Raw genomic sequence first — 11325 nt, forward strand, 5'->3', positions numbered from 1 at the left:
ACATCTACGGCACTCTGTGGACAACTCTTGGATCGATTCTGGTCAGCTCAACATGCTTGTTTCAGCGCTGTTTGTTGCATGTACTGTCTCTTCACTGAATTCATAGTGAACTGTTTGGCAGTGACATAACAGATTCGGTATTTCACCATCTCCTGACTTCAACATGTATCTGGTGTTATTTGCCCTTGTGGCTTAACTTTACCACGCGTTACCCCAGTGTGTCACCCTCTGTCTTGAACCTAACCCAAAAAATACGCTGTGGTGCTCTAGTTAATGACTGGTTTGTGTCCTTAGAGACTCATAGGTTTTCATTGACAGCGTGTTTCACTTAGCGGCTGTATCATCTAAATTAACCATTTCATTGATCACCGTATCACATTAACAGTCCCATTGATGCCTTTGATCAGTGTCACTTAGTGTTAGCAGCCACACATCACACAAGTCAGTCTGCTCAGTGTCGGAGTTTCCTGTTCATTAAAATGGACACTGGGCCTGTTCTACTGGGTGTTTCTACAAACTTTCGCGAGTGATTTTGGCCTGCTACTATTGCACACGTTTTACGTGGTGAGGACATCTGTTCTGTGGATGAGATGACCCAGCAACTACAGCCTTGGTCACCACATTCACATGTCAACGGATAACTGAATTTCTGTGACCAGTAGCCTGTCCACGTCCCTGATCCTGAACTGAAGCGTTGAAGTTCCCACTGATGCTGCTGCTAGTGACGTGTCCCTTCTTCGTCGCGCCCACGAATTGTTTGGACTGGATTGATTCTAAACTCTTGGAGTTGGCAAGGTGGCAGTGTTGCTCACATTCTCACTTTCAGTTCGAAACTTTGACACTTTCTGATCACGTCCTTTAGTGACAGCTAGATCGTCATCCATAATTCCGCTTTGCGCCTCGTCCCTTACTCCATTGAGATCTGTACTGCGATCATGTCCTCTCCTTGTCACCAACTGACACAATGCTGTTGTTCACCAGGTCTGTTACATATTCTGCAATAGACTCATGCGGTCCTTGCATTCGACGCTGGAATTCGTGATGTATCTTTCACACTTCTTTTGGTTTGAATATCCGTTAAACTTTCCGATCACAATGTCATACTTGTCTTTGTCTTGCTGCTGTTGTAAATACAAAAATCGTTCTGGAAAACTTTGATGTATTGTTTTCCCATTGGTATACAAATTGAGACCTTCTGTTGGTCAGAAATGCTTGTCTGAACGCTAGCGACAAAGTACATTCTGAAATTCGCCTCGATACTCCTTCCACGCACTGCAAGGTTGGCCTTGTCTGCGTAGTGAGTACTTCGTGGAATGATACCTTGTACTGCCATTTCGATGTGAGTACTTCTCGTGCATGTATTGGGAGAACTCTACTTGCTTGATCCGTTTCTGACACCATGTTATGTTTTGGCCTCTGTCCAAGTGTTTCTGTGTATCTATTCAAGTGTTTCTGTGTAGGTTCACAAACAAAACATGCACGGCATTTTGGCGGTCACTCAACTCCTTTATTTTAGACTAGTCACGCCATCTCGTGGACGCAATGCATGACAAAAATGACGTTCGCGTCGTTTCATCGTCGCCGTTGCGAGCAAAGATCAATAGGCCTATATCTTCCCCGAAGATTCTTCGGCCGATCGTAGGCGTTCGGAAGGGGCAAGGGGCATGTCATCGAGAGATATGCATGGCAAAATCCTATCTAAAGTAATCACTTTGAGCGCAGCATTCCCTCGCAATTTCTTCCTATGTAATGTATATAAAATGTCGTTCGCATCGCTCGTCGCCGTTGCGAGCCAAGCTAAATAACTTCGGCCGATCTTAGATGTTCAGAATGGGCAGGAGCATGTCATTGAAAGATGTGCATGATAAGATCCGATCTACAATATTCACTGCCTGCAGTATCTCCATCGGCCATGTACATTCTGTACACCACTTGATCCTTACTTATTACAGGTAGCCGTTGCCTGCCAAGATAATTTTTTTCGGCCGATCTCATACGTTTAAATTGGCCACATGCAGGCGGGCCGACGGCACGTGTGCACGGTAAAATCCTATTCACAATATTCACTTTGCTCGCAGTATCGCGGCACGGTTCCCCCTATATATGCGAATGTACTTGAAAATGCGCTCGGACGTCGGTCACCGTTGACTGCCAGGATAATTTTCTTTGACCTATCTCATGCTACAGATTTCACTTTGCTTGCAACATCGCGCCACGGTTCCTCATAGGCCAATGTATGGCGCTCAGACGTCGGTCGCCGTTGACTGCCAAGATATTCGTCGTATTCCAAGTCGTATTCCTCGTCGTTACTAAGTCCATTCGTCGTATGCCAAGGTTTTCGTCGGTCGATCTCATGTATGTTCAAAGTGGTGACGGGCGGGCCGACGACACGTGTGAATGGTAAAATTCGTTCTACAATATTCACTTTGCTCGCAGCATTGCGCCATGGTTCCTCCTAGATGCTAATGTACTTAAAAATGCGCTCAGGCGTCGGTCGCCGTTGATTGCCACGACAGGTATAACAGGTATACCAGGTAGGTGTATCTGACACTCTACCCACTACCCCACCACCCCGAGAGGGGTAGCTAAACATCGCTACAGCTACACTGTCACATTATTAAAACGTTCTATGTTCGTGGAATAAAGGTTCTCCAGGCTTCTTCCCATCACGCCCGCTGACGTATTCTAGCTCGTCGGCTACGCGGGAACATTGACGGTGATGTCAAATGGTTTAATTTCAAGTTAAATATAATTCTTGTGAACCATTTGTCACTATTAACTCCTGATATTATATATATATGTACATCTCTGACTGGTATATTGCATCTCTTGATAGTATATTGCACCTCTTGGTGGTATATTGCAGTTCGTCTGCGTTGGGTTCGAGCATTCCGACCATTGGCTTCCTAGCACATGCTTATACCGATAGCTATTGTTGTAAGGATTGCTCTGCGGCAGGATCGCGGTAGAAAAGCGGCAGTTTGGTTCGCAACAGATCATCCGTAAAATGACCACTGCACCTATGATGTGTGTAATCGACGCGTGCACGTTCTCCGACAGTAGATTCGCGTTAGAAAGAATGTGGTAACGGAGCTAGGTCCAACTGAATTTTAGCTCCACGGATGGTTCGTTGAAATCGATTTTTATTTGTGAAGATGAAACGTAATAAACTAAACTCATTATAATTGGGAATTACGTGTAACAGATCCAGCAATCACATATAATATATTATTAATTACATTAATAATAATATTATTATTAAATTATATGTGATTGTTGAATCTTTTACACTTTTAGCTTATAGTATATTATATATTAGTATTTCATCATTTATTATTAAACTACAACTAATATACTGTATCTGCTTTCTTCCAAGTTTCCAAGAACTCGGTAATGACACAGAAATTCCTTTCAAAAAATGTTTTAATGAATAAAGCACGTGCTGGATATAATTCCGCCAAGTGAATAACTTGGTGTTTTTTTATTTATCACATTCATTTTAGTATTATTTACATTATTATTTTAGTTTTTTCACATTGCAAGGGCTGCTACAAATCGACTTCTGTGTCCTTGCTCAACGTCTCTATTTAAATAAACCATATAAATGCAAATAATCTTGTAAACTTTCGCATTGTGCGTTACTGCTATGATTTAATTTAGGATATTGTACATGTCAAGTACGCGCCCGAGCACATATAAACTTTATATAGACACAATATGTTGAATTTATATATTATTTAATTCATTATCAATCGAATACAATACAGAAAAAATAGTAACCATTAGAGAAATTCAATATAATAATAATAGTTTCGTTATCGTAATTTACGTAATCGCCATGATTTAATACCCCATATCATTTTCCCATATCATATGCTAATATATTATGATCAAAAGTATAGATTTCTACGAGAAGTACAACATTGCTAATAATAATATATAATCTAAACGTCTTCTCATATACTAGCTCTGCCTCAAGCGTGTATAATCTACCCGATGAATGAACCATACATACCCGGGAACGGTATAACAGGCACACCCATCAAGGGAGTAGAGGCGGCAACGTGTTGCCATGGGTACGGCGAACCGTGCATCCATGGCGACGCTGGATGCGGCTGCAGAGAGGCTTCTGCGCAAGGCACGTGACCGCTGACGTAGCTCGGTTGCGAGTATCGGCACGACATCTGACTTGTCTGCGCAGTCGCGTGATTCTCTTTGTCGGCATGTCGAAGCGCGTCCGCGTACCACGTCGGCATCACCCCCAGCGCGTCGTCCGTCGCGTACCGCTGCGTCTGCTCCGTCGTCACGCCGTACAGTGGCGCCCTTCCAGCGCACACCGTCGTCGCGTTGGCAAGCGTTGATGGCGTCGTCATGCCGCCGAACACATCTGCGCGCCCTCTGAAGCTCAGACCCAGCGGCGAGCCGTAACCGGAATCCGGTGTAGCCGGATACGGCCGGATCGGAGTCTGCGGAAGCTGCATCGGTGGTGGCGTCGCGGCGACGCTAGGCGAAACGGATTCCTGTATCTTGCGCAGGACCTCCGAATCGGAATCGGGATTTAGTTTTCTTCCCATGCGACCGCGAAATTTTCCCTGGAGAAAGCTGCCGACCTTAGATGAACAAAAATAAATGGTTATAGACTCGTGTTCATGAACCCCCTCAGTATGTCTATATATTTTTATTTCTTTATTTATATCGCAACTTCAACGCATGTGCCATTTTCCTAAATGTATTAACACGTAACATTTAACACTGAATATTTAAAGCTAATAGACCTATGAATAATCAATTTCTAACATTGCTGCTGCTTTCAACATGGACATAAAACTGGAGCTGTATAGTAAATTCACACTACGTGAAATGCTATGGAAATCTATATGCAACAGTAAGTGCAAGTTCTTTTCACAAACACCACGGATTCATGTGTCCTTCCGGATTAACCCGCACTCGTAAAATCCCCACCCTGCATGATTTATGACATGATAGAGAGAGAGAGAGAGAGAGAGAGAGAGAGAGAGAGAGAGAGAGAGAGATAGTATAGTATAGACTTCTGATAGTATGTAGTATATTCACATACAGTACAGTATATCAGTGCATAGCTGCACGTTCATAATGACGTACCTGTAATAACTATAAAATGTACAACTACTCTACATACCTTCTTCGGATGAATTCCCCAGTAGTGACCTCTTCCATTGTCTCTCCGCCCGACCTTCGTGAAGGCAGAATTCAGCGACAAATTGTGACGAACGCTGTTCTTCCACGTCGTGTCTTTCACCTTGGCGAAGTAGACGAAGTGCTTCTGAATGTAGGCGTAGATCTCATATAGCTGCATGCGGCCTTCGCGCGAGCTCAGGATCGCCATCGCTATGAGAGACGAATACGACAGATCGGGCTTCTTCTCCTCGTTCTCTGCTATGGTGGCTGCCGCAGCTGCCGTTGCATTCTCAGTCGGAGTCGGCTGCCGACTCATCGGCGACGACGACATCAGAGGTCTCCCTTCTGCCATGCTCTTCTTGGTAGTCTCCTTCGCGCTTGCGGTCGGTGGCTGCGTGTATACGTACGTGTACTCTTTCTCTCTCTCTCTGATGACGTCTGCCGAAAATCTGCCAATGTAAATCTGTTCCCGCGCGTTTCTTCGTTCGGCGCTCTCACTCTAGCGACGACGCGTGCACAACAGTGTGGTCAGTGACAACACTGAGTCGACGTGCGGCATCGCGCCTCGCTTTTATACGGAGGCAGTGTCGCGCAAACCGGCGTCACTACTCTGTTTACGGGAGTCGTGCGACGCAGCGTCCGCGACCGCTTTGCGGCGCGCCCTCGCGACCTGTTCGCGTCATCACCATGTGTACGAGGCGAGCCATCACGCGGGCGATCAGTGGCGGGTATTGTACTCAGTGCGTTGCTGACCATTGTGCAACAGTAATCTAACTGCGAGCGGACTATAAGCGTGTTTATCATATTTAAAGCAGTATTTAGACGATCTGCGATGCTCTCTCGTTAAAACGATGCAAAATTACGCGAGTTGAGAACGAGTTGGCAAAAGTAGAGAGAAGTTACATAGTCAACTTTGAAGGGGCGTAGGCAGCTAAACAAGTGTGTGTGTTTGTGGGGGGGGGTGCTTATTACAGTAGCAGTGGAACTTTATACTATCGAAGCATATAGGCTTATCGCTAGCGCCGTTAAGCACTAAGGGGGGGGGGTCTGGGTCTCCGAAAATTTAATGGCTCCAGGTGCGATTTCCCAACACTTTGAAATAGTATTTTTAGACGTGAACTGATGATTTTTTAATAACTTTTCGCCACATTACTGACTTCTGGACCCGATTTCACGAGAAAAATCAGTTTTCTCATTTAGAGTTAAATCTCTAAATTAATTCTCAGTTAAATCATTCAAAATTAGTTAATCCTTAAATCTCAATTTAGGTGTCATTGATTTGTAAAAGTTTAAATTAAGGATTTAAACTAATTCAGTGACTGTCACTTGCACCTGGTTTGAAACGGTTAATTTTATGTAAATAAATAAAGACTTTACACAATGCTATATTAATTATTTCTCATTTTATTCTCACAATACTGCGGGAATGATACATAATTATACATGTACTGAATAATAATGAGGATCGACGGAACTTTTCATTGTTGCTAATTTTGTTAATTTGTCTCAACACTCTACGTACCACCACCGGTATTTGGAATTCGAAATAGGGTTAACATAAATTTTTATATGCATTTGAGCGGAACTCAACCCCACTCCTCGCGATCCCACGGGGGGTAGAGGGGGTTCATCGATCCGAACCCCCCGCGGCTACGCCCTTGCCGTTTATATCCGTATATAGATATATGAGGCACTGCTTAATATTTCTTAGCGTAAAGTGCTGGGCCGATAAGAGGCGCTGTATATTTTCACAAACCATAGACTGAATAAAAGTCGACTGAACATGTGCGCAAACAAAAATAGTTCGGAAATTATATCTACAACATCGCGCTTGCACACTGCAAAGCCATTTTATTTCTTAAATTGTACGTTATTGACAATTATGTCGCTGTTATTTCCACTCCACCCCTCTTTCGTGTATGAGTTTGCGGTCCTATATCGCCGCGTCCACCCTTCTTTCTCTCTCTCTCTCTCGCTCTCTCTCTCTCTCTCTCTCTCTCTCTCTCCTCTCTCTCACTCTCTCTCGTCATATGTCCCTATCTCTCTCCCTCTTTTTTTCTTTCGATATGTTCTCTCTCTCTCTCTCTCTCTCTCTCTCTCTCTCTCTCTCTCTCTCTCTCTCTCTCTCACTCTCTCTCGATATGTCCCTATCTCTCTCCCTCTTTTTTTCTTTCGATATGTCTCTATCTCTCTCTCTCTCTCTACTCTCTCTCTCTCTCTCTCTCTCTCTCCCTCTCTTTTCTCCCTTAATATCTAATACCTCCGTTAATTACCTCATGTTTTCGCGTGGCGAAAAAATCAGATTTTGTGTCCTAGTTACCCTCGGTACAAACGGTAGTAAAGTTAGGTAGATAAAATATTAATTGAAGTCAACTTTTAATATGATTTTTCACATAAATATTTTAAATCTTTCCGAACGGTGAGCGTTGCAAAATATTCACCGACACTGTTTCTCTAAAAGTTTCTTCACAGCGTCTCTCCTTTACCACACCGCTTATTACGTGCCCATTCCACACACATATATATATATTAGATAGATTCGATAATTCCTTTTTATTTTATATAAATAGCAATTATAGCAATAGTAGGGCCTATTAGTAAAAATAAAATTTCTCAGGTACCTATATATAGCTAATACAGTGTAGATGAAATTCGATCCATGTTTTTAATAAGCCACTAATCTTTTAGCATTGCTAAAAGATTGTATTTCTAGTACGTAGGCGAAAAACGGGTGCTAGGATATCCTAATTGTTTAGGTGCGGATTAATGTGTGTTGACGTTTATTCGGTGATTAAACACCCGCATCTTGAACGCGGCGTTTACTTCGGGTCATAATATACAACTGGTTGTTTACACTTTTCCTCTAGATCCTCTTCGAACCCTTGCAACTATTATAGCCTCATGCATGCGTTTATTACTATCTAAACAGGTTAAGCTACAGCTAATAATCCATCACCAACGACGTGCCTTTGTCGCGGCAACGTGGTGCGCTGGTCACCCAGTGGATGCGTGTTCGACCTACCGCTTAACGAAACAATAGCAATAGCTGTGTGTGCCCGAGCTGCGCGCACCAGAAGCCAAGCTATGGAGCTTGGTGAATTGCCACGATTGAAAATCCACCGGAGCAGCTACAATAATACGGAGGGGAAATCACGTGCACTGTGTCCCGCGTAGACGCGGACAACATGGACGGCGTCGATTCTTTCGCTCATACACCCAATTCCCAACAACGTAAGCATCGCGCGTCATACTATTCACAACCACGTAAAGCATCGCGCGCGTCATACCCATCACAACCCACGTAAGCCATCGCGCGCTCGATCACCATCACCAACACGTAAGATCGCGCACTCCATCACCCATTTCACAACCACGGAAGCATCGCACTCTCATCACCCTCATAACCACGTAAGCATCGCGCGCTCATCACCCATCACAACACGTAAGCACTCGCGCACTCATCACCCAATCATAACCACGTAAGCATCCGCCGCTGCATAAACCAATTCACAAACCACCGTAAGCCATCGCACGCTCATCCAACACAATCACAACCACGTAAGCATCGCACGCTCATCACCCATCACAACCACGTAAGCATCGCGCGCTCATACCCATCATAACCACGTAAGCATCGCGCGCTCATACCCATCATAACCACGTAAGCATCGCACGCTCATCACCCATCATAACCACGTAAGCATCGACGCGCTCCATCACCATCACAACCACGTAAGCATCGCGCAACTCATCACCCATTCATAACCACTAAGCAGCGCACGTCATTCACCCATCACAACCACGTAGCATCGCGCGCTATACCCATCATAACCACGTAAGCCATCGCGCGCTAATACATTCACAAACCACGTAAGCATCGCACATACAATACAATACATAAATAAGAGAAACAAAACAAGAACAAAGACAGCATCAATACAACCAAAACAACAAAAACACACAGTAAGAATAAGCAAGCAGACAATCCATAATAACAAAAACAACACGTAAAAGACAATCAAGACACCAAAAGAATACAATAACCAATACAAAACCCACACCCCACCGCCCTCCACCAACGCACCTCCGCCACGCGCTCCCACTCCCGCCTTTCAAAGGCTCCTTGCGGCCGCTCAGCGTTCGCGCTCTCACGGTCTGTGCCCGACACAACGCTCTCACATTTTGTTGTATGCATTCTTACATCCAATGCCATGCATCGGCAACACAATTTGCGCGCACCTACCCCACAGGTTCCCGCCTCGAAGACCTACTTGATGGTTAATAAAACCGATGGATGTTGGTAGGCCGAAGGCTTCATTTCACTTCTGTCTCTTTCTGTGATAAATAGTAAAACTTGTTCTCAGGACGTTATAACGAAGAATAAAATGCGTCCCAAATAAACTGCACTAAAAAACTACTGTAATACAAATCTCTCATCGATATCCAGTCCAGCTATTCCTACTTACAGTGCCCGGCAAACCAACTACAAACACCGACAACGACAGATCGAACCAAATAACGACCACAATAATATCCCTCTTTCCCTTAGTGCGTCACGTAACGTTTTCCCATGGAATTTTGCCATAAATTTTATACAATGAAACGGATTGCATATTACTTGATATAGCATTAGCCCAGGCCAACCCTTCAATTCCGTATGCGCAACTTCTAGCAGCGCCTTCTCCCCGGGGGGTCAATCCGTTCAGCAGATGCGTACATATTCTGGCCAACCGTACGTACGTTAGTAGGCTTGTCAAAATACACTGGAAACGCCCGCAAGAACGCCATGAATCGCGCCATCTAAAACATTCGATCGGCCCGTAAAATGCGGGGAGTCACGTTATAGCGGGGGTGAGTTAATTATCGAGAAAATGTTGGAGTAATACGGAGCCAAGTGGCCCAATCGCGATTTGTCCGAATTTGTCTTTTTGGGCCCGCATTATATATATATACTAATATATCCGTTATAGCACGGGGGTTAACAAGCCGTTAAATTCTCGTTCAAGTCTTGGGCAGTTCCTCTCCTTAGTAGTCTGTTTTCGCCGAGTTTCTATATTTTATCGCCCTAATTACGACCAACAATACACCTTAAACATACAACCTATACGCGTGAAAATGAAAAGTAAAATCACGACAAGAGAAATGTCAAGAAAATGAGTTATGGCATGATCGCTTTATACATCCGATTTTATAATTCCGTTATTTTGGGCTTTCATAGTCAGACGGCTCTACTGATACATAACGCTCAGAATTCTCTAGCTCTTGAATAACATCTCTTCTGCTCCTAGACACGTTCGTGCGTTTATGTCAATTAAAAGCCCCCCCCCAGGTTGTACTATTTACATATCTCAACGCTAGCTAGCTCACTGTTGTCATTAATAATGGCGCAGGGGCCGGGCGTTCCCTCGGGCGGCTGATCCGCCGCTTTGTTCTATATCATCTTGGAGTATATACTATTCTAACAGGAATGATCTCGGTTCTAGCCGCGCGACAAAGATAATAACAAATGAAAACAATAAATAAATAGGTGGCCTAAAATAAAAATTATATATAAATTATATATACATTTATGATTATGTTATATAACATATATACTGATAGAAAAGAGAGAAGGAGAGAAGACCGCGAGAAAGAGAGAGAGATCGAGGAGAGCGAGAGAGAGAGAGAGAAGAGAAGGATGACAGAGACGCGAGAGAGACGAAGCGGAGAGAGACGAGAAAGAGAGAGAGAGCACTAGACTAGGATAATAACAATCATTTCGTTTTTAGCAGTAGTCTTCCAGACTGCTAACCGTTAAGCATTAATAAGAACGATAACAAGCCGCCATTTCAATGTAGTACTAACGTTTTAAATACACCTGTAAGCCGCGTATATAATATCATAACAACTAAATTTACAAGAAAAAAAACGTTTTATTTTATTGTTCTAGCAGACATGGTACAAGAACTTACTCGTAGAACTACTCTGCGTATTTACACAGATTTCAGCAGACATACATTCCATTTACCATACTACGATACTGACACAGTACACACCTGTTCAACGGTTTACACCACTTATGTACTTAATTACAATCCTAAAGCCGAAAGGTGAACCTATTAAATGCGTGATGAATTTCGACACACGACTAATTTTCATGCAAATAATTATAAATTGAAAAAAACATTG

General features: G+C 43.6%; 1 protein-coding gene across 1 annotated transcript; it reads right to left on the bottom strand.

The window, feature by feature from the left end:
* Nucleotides 1–3440: 3440 nt before the first annotated feature.
* LOC106816233 (forkhead box protein I1-like) lies at nt 3441–5721 on the bottom strand. The gene is made up of 2 exons (XM_014820811.1): nt 5159–5721; nt 3441–4610 (listed from the first exon to the last, which is right to left on the bottom strand). The coding sequence occupies exons 1-2, from the start codon at nt 5507–5509 to the stop codon at nt 3990–3992; spliced, it is 972 nt and encodes a 323-aa protein (XP_014676297.1). The 5' UTR covers nt 5510–5721; the 3' UTR covers nt 3441–3989.
* Between the last annotated feature and the right edge of the window lie 5604 nt (nt 5722–11325).

Source organism: Priapulus caudatus, unplaced genomic scaffold, assembly GCF_000485595.1.
Source record: "Priapulus caudatus unplaced genomic scaffold, Priapulus_caudatus-5.0.1 Scaffold1319, whole genome shotgun sequence".
Taxonomy (NCBI): Eukaryota; Metazoa; Priapulida; class Priapulimorpha; order Priapulimorphida; family Priapulidae; genus Priapulus; species Priapulus caudatus.